Genomic DNA, 21089 nt, shown 5'->3' with positions numbered 1-21089 from the left:
TCTAACAGGTTTCTTTTTTTAATTCAATGTCAAACTTTAGACTTATAGAAATAAATAATTTGAGCCCAAAGTCTCTGTAGATTTAAACACATGAATTTATTTAGTTGTTTTCACACATGCTCCCCTGAAACTATCAAAACGCTCAGCTTCCTGGGTTGCTCTTTAACACACGTCCCTTACAGCGGGACGTTTGGGACAGATGGGAGGGGTCGTGGGTTTTGTCGTGAAGTTAACAGCATATTCAAGACGGCAGGCGAAACAAACTCTGTCAACATCATGACAGTTTTGATATCAGTGCTACATGTTTTAGACGTACAGTACTGGTGAACACTGGCAGGCAGAAAGAGTGTGAAGTAGCTTTATGACCATCAAACACCCGCCCTGGTAGGGGGATCAAACATCAACGTCATCACCCCTCCCTGCCAACCTGCATTTACATTTCTCAACTTAGTGCAGAACTTTTAATAGTGATGGTGGCAGGAAAAACTCCAAATAAGTCATGGTGAAAAATGAGTGTGTTTGCATTCACATGCAGCTGGCCAAGTTAAATTTATGTTGTAGAAGCATTACAGTCCATTTACTTCCATATGGTCGATTTTAAACTTACTCTGTTGTTGTAGTTTAGTCACTATGTCTATGCAAAGCTCTAAAATAAATCATCATTAAGACATTTTTAAAGGAGCAAATGAAAGCTCAGTTTGTTTGTCACCTCTGACCTAAAAAAGGACCCCCTTCATTCTTCTTTTTAATGCCAATAGTTTGCAGCTGCCGATTTAAAAGAGCCTTCGCTCACATGTTGTCTTGCAGTGAGACGCACGTAATAATGCCGGTGCATGTCCACTGGAGAGTGGAGAGGGGGTGGAAGTGTGCGGCTGGAAGAGAGCAACGTATAAAGACATCTTCGACCCCCCTAATGCATATGTGGGGTGTTTAGCGCCACATTTGGGCTAGACACATCCACAGGCAGTATGAGAATGACATATCATTAAGAGACAATGTCTGGATGTTTCTGCTGAAAAACAAGAACATCATTCTTCTCTTTAGAACATTTCATTCCTTTTTGTGCAGCTGATGGGGGGGGGCACGTCATCGAGCTGACTTCCCGCACTGTAACAGTGTTTAAAGTTGTAAGTGCAGGAAGAAGACGGAACAGCCTGACTGACAGCGGAGAGTCCTCGTCTGCCTGCTGTGTGATACCGAAGCTGCTTCCAGCCGTGAACTCATAGAAGAGGCTGACAGTGTCCAGACCTCCTCCGGGGCTCCTGACAGGCTGACAGCTCCCTCCTCAGACCTGTGGCCTGCCGCCTGACTGTAATGAGATCATCTTTTACAGCAGCAGCCTTTACAGAACCATACACTGTGCTTCCCCACAGGCTGGCTTGAGTGTTAATGGTTCGAGCTCCACACTGACAGGGAGCGTTTTTTTAAAAAACATGTCCTCTTCATTATTAGAACAGTTTCACCTCTATGGATGGATTTGTCGTTTGGTGCCGTTTCCTTCATAAAAATGTCTTTTTGAAGTTCTATTAAAGTTTCTATGATCTATAAAGGAAATGCACCAGCACATTTTCTTAGCTCTTTTTATTATGCTACCATAGCTGGTGTGATGCAAACTTTTAAAAACTGAATGTTGTAAAGACAAAGGAACAGTTTTTCTTTTTTATTATTTGAAAAGAAAAAAAGCACGAGGTCTCCCCAGTGATCATTCAGGGTGAGCAGATCCGGATTGTCCAGCTTTATGAATACCTTGGTGTCTTCCCGGACCGTAAATTAAATTGGAAAAAGAGAGAAGAAGGCAGAGTCAAGACTCTCCTTCTGAAGGAAACTGCGAACATTTGAGGTTATCAAGAATCTTCTTTGTTTTGTTTTTTTTATCAGGGAATCAGGGTCCTCTTTTACGCTGCACTGCGCCGGAGTGGCAGCGTCAGTAAACAGGATCAACAAACTTATCAAAAAAGCTGGCTCTTTGATTGGCATTGCGCCAAACTCGCTTGAGGTCACCGGCGATAAGAGGACGAGAACCACACTTAAAACTGTGTTGATCTTTGAAGGCAATCAACAGTGTTTTTCATGGACTCAGAAGCTCGATTAGTGTCAGTGCCACAATGTTCCACTGAACGGCTCATGAGGTCCTACACGCTACTTATTTCATAGCTGTACATAATTATTCAAATAGTTTCTCTGTACTGTTGATATTATTCGTTGTGAGTTTGAACCGAGTTTTCTAATCTGATCTAGTAACGGCTGAATTCTGACGTCACGTCATGCGGAAAGAGTCCTTGTTTACATTTTTCTCCAGCATAGTTTCGCAGCGAGTGAAGAATGAGGTACGACGGGTTTTTGTTCGTACAGATGTGCATGTAGACCACAGAAGTGTACAAAGAGACCGCTCTGACCACAGGGGGCCGCCACACTGAACACACAGCCTTCTACGAATGTCCATCAGAATGTTCCCGAATGTCCATCAGTTCAGATGGACATTCGGGATTCATGATCTCAAGAACATTGAGACGAATGACCTCGGGGAGACCTATGTTGTTGTTTATTTGTAAAGGGGGGCCGACTCCAAAAACCAAATCTACCTACGGGTACAAATACGGTTATCTTAACTTACCTTACGTTCCTTGTTTTAAATGGGCGACAGACGTCCATGTTCTTCCTCAGAACATTGGTCTGACCTTGAACCGTCCCTAAAGTGCCAATCATCCCATCTACAGTTCATGTTTTTATTTCAGAGGACATATCGATGATGGAAATGTCGTCTTCTAAAAGTCCTTAGCATGCTATGCATCACATGAACGCTAGCCTGCTAAATGTTAGCTATTAGCTGTTGTCTTATATTGAAACATAGATGCAGTATGTCTAGAAAATCAGGTCCAAACATTGTCCTGAGTTCATATTCGGGCGACAGTGAGAGAGAAGAAAACTCACATTTTATTCAGGCAAGTCTCACACACACACATACACACACACACACACACACACACACACACATACACACACACACACACCATGTTCAGAACAGAACGTTTTTCAGCTCGCGCCTTGACGCTGTATGTGGGTTGAATTTTTTGATAACTCGTCTGTTTGGATTTTTATGAACGCTGAGTTATTCACAATGAGGCGTGTAAGTGAGCTAATTGACAGTCGGGCGTGGTTAAAGGGTTCGTCAAGAGGCTTTCAAGCAGCTCCAGCTCTCAGCCTGTCGTCAGGTGTACTAAAAGTTACATTTCTCCAAAGACTGCAGCAGTTACACTCAATGGCTGAAAGGCAGATTTTGTACGAAACCCTTTTTATTTGTCTTTCTGTAAAATGTCTTTGGCAGAAATATTTTCGTGAGTCTGTCAGTCAGATGAGGATTTATCTAAAAAACTGACTTATAAGAAGTTTTATTCCACTTGTTTCTGTAAACTCTAAGAAAAAAACAAACCCTAAGATATTAATCACGATTACCAAAAACAAAACAAACATTTGCCTCCATAGTTTCCCTGCTGCTTTTCTGTTTTATCGTGGTCTTGTTTATCTTGTTTTTTTTCCCCCTCACATTTTAACAGCCGAGACATTTATTTATAAAAGTGAAATAATCCACTCAGACGTATTACTCTCAGCCTTTCTGCTGCGGTTACTTTATCCTTGTCTGGGTAAGGGACTGCTGCTTTTTATGGGCCTCTAAAGCCCTTGGAGAGACTGCATATGATAATGAGCTGAACAAATAAACTCGCCGTGACCTTCAAAGTGGGCCTACACAGCGCACATTCCGTTACGCAGCAGTCTTTGGCTATTTTTAAGACTGCAATCTGTTTGTAGCATCTGCATCACAGTCGAGCCGCCACATCACATTCGAACGCCGAACGACCTCAGCCAGAAATAAAAGGGATAAAATAGCAACGACAAGATAATGATGTGTTTGAGAACAGAGCAGGCACGATGCGATAGCTGAGGTATTCATGAGCATCCTGCAGGACCGGATCGCTGTCGCAGGGAGTGCGTCTTGTTCATTCACGAGGCCTCGCCTCAGACGTGACAATAAAACAGACACTCTGTTCTCTGTCAGAGCTGGTAGTAAAACCTGCGTTGCCATGACAGAACAGGCCGCTGGGATCAGATCCAACAAGTACTTAAGGTGTGTATGTAAACACAGGAGCCAAAAATAGAAGAGGGGCCACGTGTTGCTTCGCTCAGCAGAGCGCAGATGCGTCAGACGACGCAGGAGTGCAGACGAACGCTGTGTTCAAGCACGGCCAGGGGGAGCCGGTCAAGTGTGTTCAGTTTGTAAAGTAGACGCTTCACACCCTGCAATGTTCAAAACATCGACACACTGCTCCGGGAACTTATAATAATAATAATACATTTTGTTTATGGGCGCCTTTCAAAAAAACCAAGGACAGCTTCCAAGCAGGGTTGAAAACAAACAATGTAAAACGCAAAAATGAGAAACTTAAAAGGAGATAATTCAGTTTTACATCATAAAATTAAAAACAGGAGTTTTGCAGTGAAATCAGAGTGAGAAGGCTCCACAAAAACAGACAGGAGACACTTATGTTCAACTGCTGGTTTCTTAATGTGGATCTGATGGACTGCAGCCTTACTGTGCTCTCATCGTATTTAATGGTTACATACACGTTGTTTTAAAGGCATTCTGCTTGTCTTCATCTCAGGTAGACATGTACATTAACATCTCTTTATTGTTCTTCTTCTCGCGTTATAAAATGTGTGTGTGCTTGAAGTGACAACTTTGATGCACACACACACACACACACACACGTATTGAAAAATGGAGCCACGCCCCTCACTTACATGCGTGAGTGCCTTTGCTCTCAGGCGTTGCCAACTTTGCATCTTTCCAAATCCTCTTGGTGACTTTTTATTTGTCATAAGCTACGAGCCAAAAATCTATTGACTTCAAATTTTAAGAAGTGATGGGCGATTTCAATGACAAAAAATAAAAAAAATTAAAAACAAGAATCAACAGAAGAGAGTTCATTTGTAGCTCTAAACATATTTAGGGTTGTTTTTTACTCACTTTTTTATAGTTATTTCTCTCCTGCAGCGTCCTTTACGATTGCATGCTTATTGTCAATTATGCAAATTAGCAGATGACATCATTTAGCGACTTCTAGGACAGCCAATAGCTACGTTGCTAACAGAGGAGTTGGAAACACTGGTTGCTCTGGAAGCAGACCTCAGCTCATGGCTTGTATCGTCTCATTCAGCGGTAAAGCTCAAATCACAACATGGACTCAGTAATGTGATAATTATCGTATCGTGAGTCGAGCGTGTCGTCACATCCCTGATTCATCTATTCATGAATCGGGATTCTCATAGTCGCAGAAACTACAAACATTTTGCAGCTCTAATAAAAAGGGTTTTTTCTATAACATCATTCCTTTTTAACTGAATGGGGAAAAAGTAAAAAAAAATCTCATTTCCAAGGTTTCAAATCCTGGTGCTTTGTCACAGCTGTTGGCGGTTCATTCAGACGCACAGGACGGCCAAACTTTAAGTTAAACCTTTCCACAGGAGTATTTCATGGTCAACGAAACAGCCGTTAATGACGTAACGAAAGACCTTTAGCCTGGAGAGCGGGGGTTTCAATCCCACGTGGGAGCAAACACAGACAATAAGTTATTGTTTTAACCTATACCAAGAGGTTTTTCCCCCTAACCTAAACAGTTTGTCTTTCCTTTTCGCCTTAACCTCACCAAGGACTCGGAGACTGTTTGATGTTGACCACACGTGAGATAGGAAGAAAACAGATGTTTCATGTGCGTCTGGATGAGCTCGGGTGAAAGGGGATTACGTTTTCTTTCTGACCTCTGGGAACAAGGAAAGTTGCCTCGTGCTATTTTTGAAGTTTTCTGGCTGTCAGTGATCATCTTCACCTGGACTCTAGTTTCTTTGACTGAAGCGATGTCTAATGATTAGTGAGATATTTTACATGCTGGTTGATGTAGTCAGATATTGGTTTCAGATTTGAGTCCCTCTACCCCTTTAGATCAGGCTCAAAGGTCTCAGGGGAGTCTCTGTCATACACTATAATCATGAGAACACACTGACTTGATCTTATTCAAATGTTTGATAATAAAACCGCATTACATTTAAAGAGACACGCGCACCAAAACGGAGCGTTCTGAGAGCTGGTTTCTACAGGCTCACTAACCTCCTCTGGTGTTTGAGTCATGTTGTATTTGGACCAAAACACAGATCAGTTTCATTTAGACCACATGGGGACAGTTTGAAAAGAGATGTCCTCTTTTATTGGACATTTTGAATACATTTCTACCCAAAGTTTTTACTTCATTGAAGAGAGATCGTCTCTCAGAATCATTGTTGAACTTCTTTCATGTCAGAGATTATTCGCTTGTAAAAACTGATTTTAAAAGTTGCATCCTGACACGTTCATCTTACTAAACAGAAAGATTCTAACAGATCTTCTGGAATGCACTGAAAATGCAGTGTTTGTACTTCCTCCCTGTTACCAGTAGGTGGCAGCAAAGATCTTCGTCTGACTCTGACTTCAGTGAGGAGCGTTCAGACGTCTGCAGAAGAAGAACACACTTCGTTCATCCGTCCATGAAAACATGATTTCACAAACATCTAGACATTTTATTATGAAAATAAGACAGAACAGTTTTTCTTCTTTCATGCATTAGAGCAGATGGACACACACACACACACGTGTAGAGAGCTTTTTGTAGGACAGTCTCTCTGCTACACCTGCAGTGCAGTTCTTAAAGAGTGGATGGTTGACAAGACGCCGCGGTGACGAAGTGCTGCAGACCATCCACGGTCATATTGAGAGATGATGCGTCTGTATGTGGCTCATTGATGAAAGAGGGCCTGTGTGTGTGTAGGTGTTTGTAGGTGTGTGTGCTGCGTTTAGAGGCGTCTCTGATGAAGTGTGCGTTGCTGTTCACTTGGCTTCTTGGGCTTTTTTGGCACTCTGTTTCTCCTTGGCCTGCAGAGGAAAACAGTTTGAATTAGAGCTTTTTATTTACAAAGAATTAGAAACAAACACGACACTGACTGCACTCACTCTGTAACACACAAACAACTGTATTAAATTAAAACATAAAGAACTACGTTTGCCCTCTAGTGGACAGAATTAACACTGACACTCTGGTTAATTGAAGAAGTTCTTGTTAAAGTGGGCTACTGTCAAGCTTCTATTCATAGTCCGGGCATTTATTAACTTCCTGCTATGAAGTGACCCGGCTTTTATTAGGGACAGGGCTATTCATCATTTCTAAACACAGCTGGTGCACAGCGAAACAGCTTTAAACTGCCCTGTAAAGCAGCGTGCAGACAGACCTGCTTCACGCTCTGTAAAGACGCGAGCAGGACTCCGACCTTGATGGGAAGAGTTTCTGTCCCGCTGTTATTTTCTCCTCATTCAGCTCGTTTATTTCGTTTCTAGTTTTCTGACTTATCACAGAACTTTCACGCTGCAGGTCACACCTACACGTTCACACACTGATGATAGAGGCTGCTGGGGAAAGAAACTCATCCATACACTGTCGGACATGGAGCTGCAGGAGCTGAGGGTTTTGAACCCTCAACCTTCCGGTTGAGAGACGACAACGACTCTCCCAAACTATTTCAACACTATATGACTCGTGCAACAACGTCAGGCTGGTCAAAGGGAACAGGCCGTAAAATGCAATGAGTTTTTATAGTTCCGGTATGTGTACGGCTACGTCTGTAAATATATCAAATACTGAATCCTCTCAGACGGGACGCACCAAAGAAAATGTAATCAGAAGACATTTCTTCCCTGGTAAATGAAGCTCGTTTAGTAGGGTAACATGAGAGGGACCTCCAGGTAGAAACAAACCCACATAAAGTAAATGTTGGAAGAAGAGAACCTTCCTTCTTCCTCACCTGCACCGATGTGATGTGCATGACTTCCAAACTGCTTTTCTTTGTTTAACATTTATTTCATCGCCCTCCCCTATCTTTTTTTTTTTTTTTTTTTTTTAATACCTCTTCTTCCCAGACTTGTGATAAAATAACTTACCTTCTCCACCAAAGGTATTAACTGCTGGTACTCTGCCAGCGTCTTCAGCAGCTCCATGATGAAAGGAAGGTAGTTGTGCTTTCGTCGAATGTTTTCAATCTGTGAGCAAAGAGAAGAACACAAAAAAATAAAAAACATCCCACAAGTGAGAGGAGAGCGAAGACGACTTGATGCATGAGAATAAAATGAAAAAAAAATATATATATACATCTTTCACAGAACAAAAAAACAACACACACACACACACACATACACTCGGCCTTAGTGGTTATTTCTCTGCGCAGACATCTCGGCTAACGTCACATTAAAATCATCACCATCATGTACTCACCTTATATCTTTTAAGTTTCTGGTTTTCCTCTTCAATAAGCAGCTGGTACTTGGCAATTTCGGACTGGATGGAGCTGAGGAAGGTGCTGCTCTGGTCCGTGTCCATGGGCTCGTCCTGAGAGCAGAAGAGCAAACGCACGACTTTTCAGAACCTTCTCACTGATCTGTGAGCACAAACGCACCGTAAAGTACGCACACACTCAACACACAGCAACGCTGCTGTCCTCACTTGAAAAGGATTTTTGTTCTCATTACTGTCTGAGTTAAATGACATTTTCTTTCCGGAGGTTTCATTTTGAGTGCAGGTTTCATGCAGGTTCGTCGATGCATGGCGGGGAAGGTCAACGCTACGCTCCAAAGAATCCATCCGGCAACATATCGTCATGCGCACATCGATGCAGATGTTCCAGAGGGGACGTGAGCGTCGTTAAAGGTGCAGTTCACAGTAAAGTCACAGCATCAGCTCTGGGAATCAAATACTTCAGAGGATCTCTGAGGACCTGAATCCAGTGGTAGGATCCTTTCTGTGGCTCTGCTGTGATTCTATCAGCAGACACATGAGGAGACACCGTGCTGGACAAACTCAACAGAACAACACAGCTTTTATTTGACCGCTGATTGGGCAGCAGCAGTGTAGTGGTTCCTACACATGGCTGGAGTCCTCCAAGCAGGTGACCCGGGTCAGAACAAGACCTGAAGATAACGGTTTGATATTTAGAGAAATGATCTCAGCGTGTTCCATCATCAGCAGGCACAGTTTGACAGCTGCTGATTGGTCGTCTCGCTTGTTCCACGTGGTGAGTGTGTTATCGGACTGCACCCGACTACAGTCAATCAACAAGAGGTTCAATGTAAGCTCAACCTTTAACATTCATTTATGCTGCCCTCTAGTGGTTGAAATGTTGAAGTCTGCTGCAGGAACGAGGACGCGTCAGAGCTCCATTCTAAGTCTGTGGAAAATGTAGTCATAATGTCAGACGTTGGTCAGATCACAGAAGCCGGCTGGTTTCTTTCTTCCCTCCGAACACGAGCACAGTTAAGACCTCTAACTCCTGAAAGATGACAGCTGATGAATTTCACATGGAGCCTGGCAGCACAAAGTGAACGAAGACACGATCCTTTTTCTGCCCCTCACCTCGGTGAGCTGGGTCTGAAGCTCGGTGATTTTCCTCTCGTATATCATCTTCCTGTCGGACACGATGGCCATTAGGTTGAAGCGGATCTCTCCTTCGCTGTACCTGAAGAGAGAAACGACAGTTTGATCCGGTTTAGAAGGGACTGCTGTCACAGACGTATACTTCCCTTTACAACGTCACAAAGTGAGAAACGCTGAAGGCAAGAGCTCGTGTCTGATCACGTTAAGGAGCTGACTGTGGCGTCGCCTCACGTCTTGGCCAAAAAGTTGTACTTGAACTCACCGCAAAGATTACAGCCGACGACCGACCACCACGAACGCTCTGTGCACGTGTGAGCGCAGATAACGCTCCGTGGCAGCAGGCGGAGGTAGTCCGTTGTTATGATACAAGAAAACCATTTTCACGCCGCTGTCGATCACCACACGTATTAAAGGCAGCACACTGACTGAGAATAATGAAGAGGCGGAGGCGACTAATGAGTGGAAGCATGGATGCTGTAGTGACCTGCTCCAGAGGATTTACTGAACCTGTGTCGAGAGCTGGAGATGAACGAAACCTCCCAACAGCCAATCAGAGTGATTCCTCTCACCGGTTCAGCACCTCGAATCAACTGAAAAAAGGCCGATGAGAAGCGACGGAGGTGGACACACACCGCAAAAACCAGGGCGACGACCGCTGACCGAACTAAGATCGATGATCTGTTTGGTGTGTCGCAGCCTTTGATGTCAGGATGCTATCTGAATAATATGAGATCATCTAAACAGCCAACACATGGAGCAAACCTCATTTATACTGGCTGTAATTAAGCAACAATGACTTGTGAAAGAGTCTCTGAGCGTCCATCCAAACAGTGAAAACTGAGGAGGAAAGGTCCGTAAGCAGTGGTGACTCTTATGTCTTTACTTTAGCATCGGCTCGACTCATTTCGTTAACGACTGCTTCTTCAGGAACGACACGAGACTCGAAGAGAAGCACAGAGATGATCTATGATGTCAATTCAAAAACTTCACTTAAAACAAAAAACCAATAAAAAAGAGTCAAAGAGAAAACTTTTAAAATCACCTCGTGGAAGGATAAACCTGAAATGTAGCGAATATAAAAGTTCTCACTTCTGTATTCTTTTCTCGATCACCGGGCGAACCGCACTGATCCAGTCGTCCTGGTTACATGCACCTGGTGGAAAAACAGACAGAAATAAACAGCACTGCAGGTGTCCATATATAAATATATTCACACAGTGACAAAGGTCACATCGTACGTCTCATTGAGCAGACTGGTTTAGTTTGAGGGGGAAATGAGCCGTGGCCAATCAGAGTCAACACAGCTGAGCACGGCTGGACCCAAAAAACACACAAATACACAGAGAGGAGAACAAAAAGATACAACGCTCATCCTACCCAGGTCAATTGGTCCCTCTCGAAGTCCATCCAGCTCGTATAGTCTGCCGTTTACAGGAACATAGCTGACAAAGTGAAAGGCGTCCTCGTCCTTTGCCGACGACTTGGCGTCAAACTCAAACATCTGCTGCCTGCAGAGACGACAAACACAACGCACTTCGGTCTGAATGGGAGAGAACATCAAAGCAGATCCCATGGAGAGACAGAGGACACCGTTTCATCTCCAGGAAGGCCGGATGTAGGGACGATCACTACACACTGACATCTGCGTTTGCATTATGGGTCAAACACCCCTCGCTGCGGTTGGAATGAGGAGCTAAAAATAACAGGAAGCCAATCAAACGGAGCGTCTCCAGCTGGATGCGATATGAGCAGGGAGCTTACCTGGCAAAGCTGTTGTGAACTTGTCGGATCACTTCAGAGTTGCTAAGAGCCAAACCTTTCATCTGAAGAGAGAGAGAGAGAGAGAGAGATTAGGATTATAATGCTGACTGTGTAACCCCGGCCTCCGAGATGCAGCAGGATGGAACTAAATATGGATTCCTTTTCATCTGAAGATACAAGAAATGAATCTGTAACGAATCTGTCTATTCATTATAGTGCACGGCCTTATGGAGGGTCTGCGTGTTTGTCCCTCTTTGTGCTGACCATTTGTGAAGTAGTTTGCAGACATCTGTCACTACAAACACATCTGTTAGCGTTCACTTCAACTCTCCGTGAAACAAAGACAGAGTCGAGAATCAGTTCGGATTCCTCCCGTCAACTATTTCTAGAGGAAGACGACCGAGTCAGGATGAAGAGGATCAAACTGTCAGCGTTAAGAGATGATGAGGCTTTGGGTGTAATAAATTATAGCTCGCAGAGGGGGAGCTGTTCTGACGCTATTTATAGAAAAGGAGCAATGAATAATTTATCACCGCACTGAGCGAGAAGAAAAATGCTGGTGTCCCTTTAGTTAAGAGAGGGAACTTCCCTTACGATGATGCCGCAGATTCTAAATATGTTGAGCCGACTAAAAGTCCTGAAGCAATGCAAACAATTCAAAAGAACAGAGTGAAAGCAGAGAGCTCTTTGGATCACAGGAGAAATACCAGGAACTTACAGCGGCGTCAAAACTCTGTGAGAACTCTCTGAACTCGGTCAGCGTGTCTCCGAGCAGCATGTCCGAATGGGAGCAGTTGAGCAGCACGCTGACTATGGCCTGAGTGGCACAGGCGTTATTAATGACCTGAAACACACAGAGGAAAAACAACACACAGGATGGCTTTAGGACAGTATAATCGATGCATGATGTGTATTTCAGAGTAATCACTCGGTACATCGGCTGAGCCTTTTTGTCTGATCTGGCTCCCGTTTAAATCAAAGAGAAATCTGTATTCATGTAAACGAGCCGAGCTCTAAAATACACGTCGTGTTTGGCAAAAAGCATCAGAGACTAACTCGGTCTTCATGTGGAACTACTGAACCATTGAGGTTACTCAGACACGTTTTAAACTCCCCCAAAGAAGAACAACATGTAAAATAAAGGGAGAATTATTTCTTTGTCAGTGTGACGAGAAGCATCTCTACACTTTGAAGAGGCCTCTCTGATAATGTAATTGACCCAGACAGTTAAGAGGCAAAGCTTTTCATTATCTTCATCATTATTTCATTCAGCTGAAGCCCGACTCTGCACTCGGGATAATAAGGTCTTTTATTTACGCCTCAGTTTCTTTTGAGTTCTGATCTCTGCAGAGAGAATCTGATGCACCAGTAATGAGCCAACTATCGAGCGTTACTTTTCACCATGAGCTTCCTTTTTACAACTTTTATAATCTAGAAGTCCTCTTTAAGCTTTTCACTGCTGCTGCTTGACAGAAATTCAAAAAGAAAACTGAGTGCACACAGAAGAAGCTGCTCCAAACCACCACATGTGGGCGTTTCAGATCAGGGCCCTTCGTCAGACTTGAACAAAAGGGGTTGACACACCTCCATATGTACAACCTCTTGGGTCACCAGACAGCTCATGTAGTTAGACAATCATATAAGAATAGATTAATAAATTTAAAAAAACAGTACACTAACAAGCTCCATATTACCGTACATTTTAAATAAACAGAAATCTAGCTGATACACCTTGAATCACACGACTGCAACATCAGGAGAAACTGCTACACTTGTATGCATGTATGAAGTTCTTAGTTGGGATCACATGACATCACATGCTTGAATTTCCCTCGGGATCAATGAAGCACCATCCATCTGACCCGTCAGGTGACTTCAGGGGTTTCACATGTGGACGTGTGTCTCAGGGCCCGAAACATCACGTGTTGATTTGAAACGCGAGCAAGGCAGACAGCTGTTCGATGCCCAAGTTACTCTAAAGCAGGGGTCTCCAACAAGGGGCTCGCAGGCCCTCAATAAGAAGCTCTGAAGGCTGAACTGTTCATACCTGATCATATCAACGCTTCCTCCGCGACCTGATGTTGGAGAAGCTGACGAAAATGTATGGATGGCAATGTGAAGCTGTCATATTTCTATTTATAATTATAGTTTGGAACCATGTCTTAACCCTGGTATTGGTCAATTACATAAAATCAAATGTACGTCATTGACTTTTAACAAACCAGCTGCAAAGTTAAAGGTAGAAAATCTTATACAATAAAGTTCACACATCAAATGAGACTACAGATGCGCACAGAGGCTGAAGTATCCAAACGAAAAATAAACTGTTCAAGTTTTTCAAGCGTACCTGTTTTGCGAAGAAGATCTGGTCCAGCCTTGAATCCTGGACAATCGATCCTGCTGGCTCTTCACCTGGCTGCCACTTGAAGAGGAAAATCAACCCATGAACTGGCCTGGAGACAGAGTAGATCATGTTCAAGCGTGTGTGTGTCCTGTACATGTAAACATGAATTGATGAATGATCTGTGTGGATGAAGCTGCAGATGAGGAGACCTACTTCAAGTTGTCGAAGTTCTCTGGCTCCATACTCCAGATCTCTTCTACCTGGGCTCCTTTGCATCCTGACAGGTGTAAAAAAAAAAACATCAGTTTCTCCATGAGAGGGTCAAAAACATGCAGGAGGGGTCAATAACCATGTCTCAACATCTGTAAACATCCAGGAGGGAGGATTTGTTTATGAACGCTGAGTAATGCTAGCTAGTTAGCTTGCTTCATTTAATTAACTCAGGCTGTCTAATTACTACATGCACGTTTTTTAAATAGAAGAGATCAGCTTTTAGGGGGCAACTATGAAAGCAAAGCATGTTTCTACATTAGATATTAAAACATTTTCCCTTCACGTGCACAGCGTTAGAGGTTGATGTCCTGTTTTTTTTAGCAAAGCTAGCGAGCTAGCACAGTCACGTTACATAGACTTACAGCTACCTACCGAAACCTTTAATCAGTTCTGTAAACACTCCGGGGTCACTCTCCATCAAACACCACTCTCCTGCACTTCCAGCCATTTTTTAAAATGTATTTTTACAATATTGTGAATCCAACGTAAACGAGATGCTAATATCCTAGCTTAGCCGCGCGCGCACCCACTACTCTAGTTGATTTCTGTGAAGCCCGGGAGTGACGTCACAGCCTTTGCGCACGCGTGCCATCGGAATAAACGGAAAAATGAAACCCAAACGAGGAAAAATTCAAACGTGGACCTTAAAAACTGTGATGTAGACTCGTATTTAGGAGCGATCACAACATGTTAACGTGATATTACACGGATACAGTGTGGGCAGAGGATGATGTTGGCTTGATCGTTTGAAACAGATCACGTGATTAACCTTTTTTTACGCTTTAAGGTTCTAAAAGTCATTTAGTGTTCAATTAGACTGAATATGAGTTCGTAACGATAGCGATAACATATAAAAAACAATTTAATTGTAATCCCCGTGTTGTCCCCCTTTACAACGACTTTAAGCTCCAAACCTAACCATCTTCGGACGAATAATTCATAAGAGTAATATATTCCGAGGGGCACCTGAATGCACGGAGGGATGCAATGCAATGTTGACTGTGTGCGCGCGCGTTTTAAGTCACTGCGCACACCGTCGATGGCGGCACACATTTGACAATGGACGTAAAACTTATTATCGACTTATTTCATTTTAATTTTTATAATAAGTGTTGCTTGTAAGGGGGCAAAACGGATAAAAGGTAGCTTGTTACTTAAGTATCACTGTCATGATCTTGATTCAACTACGCCCCGCCCTTGCAAGAGGAGATCAATTTGTCATGAAGCACCCTTTAGTTGTAAAAGAAACAAAAACGTGGGAGGCTTACAGAGGTACTTCATTCATATTTATTTATAAGCATAAATACACATTCAATGAATGAGGAAAATGTCTGTTTGTTTTTTTTAATCCATCTATCAGCTTATTTATCTTAACACTGACCGGCACCATGATAAACAAGGTTACTTCTTGTGTAAAACGCTAGATACAGTAATGTAACTGAGCTTCTGATCAAATCTGACACATTGACAAAGAAACACTTCCTCAAACAAGACAAAATGAATAAAAACAAAACAAAAAAATAGATTTTTAACTTGAAGCTCATGACCATAACCAACAAGATAAAAACACATCCAGTGAAATTGATTCAAATTACACAAGTGGTAGTATATAATGACTTGATCATATTTCCCAGTGAGATGATGTCTGATTGTTTCAGACGTCATTCTTTGTAAAAAAAAAAAAAAAAAAAAAAAATCTTCAACATTAACACTGCACTGAGAAAATGAAAATCAGTTACACTATTCACGTTATGTTTAAAAGAGGGAAACTTTAATAACAATTTTGTACATCCCAGGATAAAAACGTGAATGTCCTTACGTCATGTTGCCAATGCACTTTGGCAAATAAACACAGTCTGACTCAAGCCCTGTACGACTTGTATCACAAGATCAAGCGTACATTTGATAAATAAAGGATTGAAAAACAGGACAAGAACGGTTAGTCATTTGGAGGACTCGGACTGTCCGCTGCCCGAGCCTTCGGCGCCGCTCCCAGCACAGCAGGGTGCACACTGTTCGATCAGCGGCCGCAGCCTTCCCTGCTGATGGAGCTGTTTGGTATCGGAGCCGCCCCCAATGCAGTTTCCGTTAACAAAGACTCTCGGCACCTGAACAAAGAATTCATATCAGACTGTAAGCATCACGTTATACGTTGCTCTTAAAAGACAAAACAAAGGAAGAGGACATCACCAACTGACTGAAACAATCAACTCTTAAAGGAAATATACACTGAAGTGAAATGTCGATAGAGACGTAGGGTCAGGCACTTTGCAACAGGTGGATTGGCCTCCTGCTGGACATTAGGCAGGATGTAGGCTTTACCTAAAAGATGTCCACTTCTTTTACAGAAGTCATGCTTAGTCCTGCTACACAATCTTCTGAGCTAGCGGTTCACATATGGTCACAAACAGATTTTACATCTTCGCTGTGAAACTGCATTTTAAAAAGCTCCAGCAAGATTTGATTTCTTGCCAGTTGTAAACATCACTTCATGATAAATATAAACTTACGATTGAACTGCGTCTATTTTATCTTGTATCTCATTCAAACATTAACGACTAAAAAAATAAAATAACAAAATCTCATGTAAGCCAATTGATGACACTGTGTGTGTACTTCATATTAAAGTCATGAAAAAAGTTCAAATTGTTCTGATGTTGTGAGTCAAGATAAAGTTATAAATGTAAGTGTTATGCAGTGCTGCCGAGGAAAACGAGCCGTCCAATATGCTTGACCTGATTTTTTTTTTTTTTTTTTTTTACACAGACGCTGAGAAGCCCCTTTCATTCAGCTTCACACATCATGAGCTAGTCTTACCGTCCTGGCTCCGGTCATCTGAGCCAAGGCCTCCTGCAGCCTCTGTCCGTCATTGTGCTCGTCCAGCTCAACCACTTTGTAGGTCGCACCGATTTCATTGAAGACGTTCTTGGCCATTTTGCAATAAGGACAGGTGGTCTTGGAAAATATCACGACGCAGTTCTGAGACACCATCTCCTGAAAGATCAAACAAACAAACGAGTTGTGTTCAGATCAGACTGAGCATGTCAGAGCCACAGTGTGTTTCTGTAAGAGGAACCTTCACAATGCATTTCATTTATGGCTAATTTTGAGATGTAAAGTATTAACTTGATGCACTCATCATCATCTGGGACAACCACATACGTCCTAAACCACACATTTCCAAACATGTAAAACTCAACAACTCAAAATGCACACTGGTTACATTTGCCATAAACAGCAAGAATCTGACACCTGGTATTACTTACAGCAGCACGACATTTGCAATATTATAGGGCCTTGTGTGCTATGGCTTTTGGAAAGGTTTTTTTTTTTTTTTCCATGGAGTTACAGATGTGATGTTCGGGTGCCATTAATTAACGATTTATTTGATATAAAATTGTACAGACAAACATCATTTAAAAAAAAAAAAAAAAAAGCTAAGAAACAAACTTCTAAATTAAGTTAAAGACTGATGACTGACTGTCGGAAACATCAGAGCATCAACATTTGGAGATGCATCTCCAGAAATACATTCTACACATAATATAGACTGTAGGAGAGAGCCAGAGTACACTACTGTACCAAATATATATATATATAGTAAAAAACAGAAGGTAAAGGAGCTGAACTAACCTGAAGATACCGGGCACAGGATGTGCTGGACAGAGTCGCAGATGAAGATGTAAAGTTGCCCATTCTGAAAAGAACAGAGCACAGACTTTAAGGTCATTACATGGATTATTATCACAACAGAGCATGCCCACAGCTGAGTAATAACCTTAAAAACGGGAAGATATTTCTGCAAGAGGCGAGTTGAAGGCTGATGATCAGAAACACAGTATGTAACTGCAGGAAACTGTGTGGTCTTAAAATACAAACGAGCATTGTTTAAATTAAATAGATTCAGCCTTTTAAACTAGTTTTAAATGACACTTCTGTTCCGATAACACCTGATCTACAAAAGCAGTAAAACCCACGAGTGCTAAGTAAGCCAGGATTAGTAGTACAAATGCCCTTCACTGGCACTGGGAATTAGCTCAGATGTTATGATGGTTGGTGACCAAACTCCCTTTAAAATCCGGAAGTTTTAAGACGGCACGATGACGTGACGGTGATAAAAAATGTTGTAAAACGCGGTGATGGATGTTTAACAAGCTGTGAAGATCTTCCTGTAAATTCGTCTCGTATAATAGAATGTATAAAACAGGTTTAAACACAACACACCTCCCAGTACGTTTGAGATAGACGGCATCTGTGACGTCAGAGAGCTGCGACAACAACAACGTGGATATACTATGATAAAGACTGATTTTTACTGTTAAATAATCAATTTGTCAGATAATGTGCATGCCGAATTTGTCTCATGATCCTAATGATTCGTAAAAGTGTGTGAAAATGTGTCTGACGATTAGTGAGGGTCTTGAAAACCAAAATGAATGGTGAATTATGCGTTTCTGTGAGCGGTTTACGGCGAGCTTAGCATGTAGCATGCGTGTCGGCTATTCTCTTTCATTTCTGTGGACTTCAAGCGATGTTGCATGCATTTGCAAAGTTAACAACAACTTAGTGTTTGTATAAGGAGATGTAATTGGTTGGGTTAAGAAAAGCGTGTCGCAGTGACCTTCGGCAGCCGGTCCAAGCCACCCTGGAAAGACATCCTGCTCGAGCAAACATGGAGAAAAAACTACTTAAAACCAAAAAAGAATGGAGCTGCACACCGAGGTGAATCATGCGGTTAGTGTACAAACAGGTCTGAAGTCAGACACCAACCCTGGCTGTCAGTGGACCACTTATTTCCAGCCCACCCCACTTTATGTGTACTGTTTATGTCCTGCAGGGTACACTTTAATGATCAGCAGCAGCCTACCTTTACGTGACCACCGGAAGTAGTTTCTGACGCAAGAAGACGCAAGACGCAATTTGAACGTAACGCTCTGACGTCTGCAGGGAAAACTTGAAGGGGCCCAGTCCATAGACAGTCCAGAGAGGTGGATCTGGAAGTGTTTGTCACCTATTTTAGGACTGCTTTTGTTAGGGGCAGAGCACTTCTCATTTTTTACAATAAGAGATTAACTGACTGTGCATAAAATTATGATTCAGTATGGTAAATATAACCTAAACATTTACAAATAGAAATAGAACTCTATATGCAGTCTTTACATAGATTAAACCACAGTAAAGCATAGAAAACAAATAAAACCTAAATATGTTCTGTATATGTATTAAATGCATAATTGTATATTCTTGTAGATATTGCAGGACTATCTTGACAAAATAAGTTTTTAACTTTAATGAGACTTCTCCTGGATAAATATAGATTAAATAAAAAATATTTCATCCATAGTGTGTTTCTTTTCTTAATGCTTTGCTTGTCTTTGTTTTTTTGTCTTTTGTTATTTTGTGTTGTCACTGTCTGAATACATAAATAAAACTATAAAAAAGATTGATGACACTTCATGCTGAGGGATAAATTCAATAAATTCAAGATTTAATGGCCAAAACAATAACAGGCAGCTTTTAAAACTCGTTTTAAAGCAGAAAGCTGCAGGATTAGATTTTCATGAATTTTATAGGCAGGGTTGGTGAATTCCTCCAGAGAGTGCATTGATCACCTGTGCTTGTGCTACTATAATAAAAGCTGACGAAGCAACACATAACCCTTGTGGATGTATTCACTCATGATTAGTGTCCTATTCAAGACAGGATAAAGTATGGATAATATTAATATTGATAATAGAGGCAAAGACCACGTCACCTGTATTGAAGTGAAAGCGAAGAGATAACATTCTTCTGACAGCACAGGCATCAGAGCTTCTTCAAATGCAGATTATTCCCTCCTTTTATCCTCAAAGGGTTTCATTTCCCCTCCCTCTTCAAATGCAGGAGGAAATGCATTAGTTCAGACATAACTATTTCCCATTAACTGTGTTACCAGAATAGGCTCCCGGGCCGGGGGAAATAAATCACAAATCTAAGGATATCTGATGAGGCAGCACAGGAGTGCTTCACTTCAAATACCATTTTTTTTTTTTTTTTAGTTTTTTTTTTTTTTTTTAAGTCAAGTAAGACATGCATCATTTCAGAATGGATTCACACCATCAAAGAGATCCACCGCTCTGCCCTGGAGTGGGTGATAACCCGGCACAGATCCAGAAATGTTATGACGGATGGAGGAGAAAAGTGTGAGGCTTCACACACGTCTTCACAGCATCGATAAATGTGTTAGAAGACGCTGCATGGAGCTTTAATATCCTTTAAATGCTTTTTGGTACGTTTGTGACAAAATGTAAACACATTCAAAGACTGGGATAGGCTGACAAGCAAAGTGAATGAAAGATAATCTGTTTAAAAAGTTTATGCCTGGGGACGCCGGTGGCCTAGTGGTTAGTGTGCCTGCCCCATGTACGGAGGCGTTACTTCACCAAACATGTGGTCAAGTGTAGAACCGACCTGTGGCTCCTTTCCTGCATATCATGCTCTACTCTCTCTCTCCTTGATTTCTGACTGTATCCCCTCAGTCATATCTCTGAATAAACGACATAAAAGCCCAAAAACAAACCTTTGAAAGAAATTTAAATTTTTTATCTGCTTCGGATTGATTTGGACTCTCAACCTTTAAAACAGAGATTAAAATCTTGAACATGCTAAAACTATGTTCATTTTACACTGTTTTTTTTTTTTTTTTTTAACTTTATTGTGAAGTGGACCCGAACAAGGTTATGAGAAATGTTCTCAATCAGATAACCTTTATGATGAATCTCTTCTGTCTGCAAAGTACCTGAGGACACTACATTACCCTCATGCGACTGCAGAGGATTTCTCCCCAATGATCAGGTATCATGCTGGGTTTGAAACTGTGTAACTGGTTATATAACTTAAACGTGTAATCTTTATTAAAAGTCCATGTCCTACCTTAATGTTGCCTTCCTGTGTATATTCATTAAATCTTATTTGACCTTGATGATCAAACTGTGTGTACAATACTGAAATGTGTAAAGCACGTTTTATGTTCCATGTTAGACACAGAGAGGGAAACGTTTGCACTTTCCTTCATGTTAAACAGTTTGGTAATGAGGCATGGGAAAATCTTTCAAGCTGCAGTGGCATCCTGACATGTGCACTAGGATCTGTTGATGAATAGGCAGACATATTTTCTGCTGAGTGCCGTCTGATTTATGATACATTTAATGGAAACACCACTGCTGATG

The 21089-nt window shown here is 41.9% G+C and overlaps 2 protein-coding genes across 3 annotated transcripts; both read right to left on the bottom strand.

The window, feature by feature from the left end:
* Positions 1–6585: 6585 nt before the first annotated feature.
* On the bottom strand, positions 6586–14636 carry uchl5 (ubiquitin carboxyl-terminal hydrolase L5). The gene is made up of 11 exons (XM_079350362.1): positions 14254–14636; positions 13822–13885; positions 13612–13717; positions 11983–12108; positions 11265–11326; positions 10881–11011; positions 10593–10656; positions 9483–9585; positions 8349–8462; positions 8018–8116; positions 6586–6958 (listed from the first exon to the last, which is right to left on the bottom strand). The coding sequence occupies exons 1-11, from the start codon at positions 14327–14329 to the stop codon at positions 6914–6916; spliced, it is 990 nt and encodes a 329-aa protein (XP_079206488.1). The 5' UTR covers positions 14330–14636; the 3' UTR covers positions 6586–6913.
* A 513-nt stretch (positions 14637–15149) lies between these two features.
* On the bottom strand, positions 15150–18712 carry glrx2 (glutaredoxin 2). 2 transcript variants are annotated; one of them, XM_079350037.1, is made up of 4 exons: positions 18503–18712; positions 17515–17578; positions 16699–16875; positions 15150–15989 (listed from the first exon to the last, which is right to left on the bottom strand). In XM_079350037.1, the coding sequence occupies exons 1-4, from the start codon at positions 18610–18612 to the stop codon at positions 15825–15827; spliced, it is 516 nt and encodes a 171-aa protein (XP_079206163.1). In that variant the 5' UTR covers positions 18613–18712; the 3' UTR covers positions 15150–15824. The 2 variants fall into 2 exon arrangements, with proteins under 2 accessions (XP_079206163.1, XP_079206164.1); XM_079350038.1 differs by lacking the exon at positions 18503–18712 and adding an exon at positions 17660–17767.
* Positions 18713–21089: the final 2377 nt, after the last annotated feature.

This window comes from Symphodus melops, assembly GCF_947650265.1.
Source record: "Symphodus melops genome assembly, chromosome: 8".
NCBI lineage: Eukaryota > Metazoa > Chordata > Actinopteri > Labriformes > Labridae > Symphodus > Symphodus melops.
This window is presented reverse-complemented; position numbering and strand designations above follow the sequence as displayed.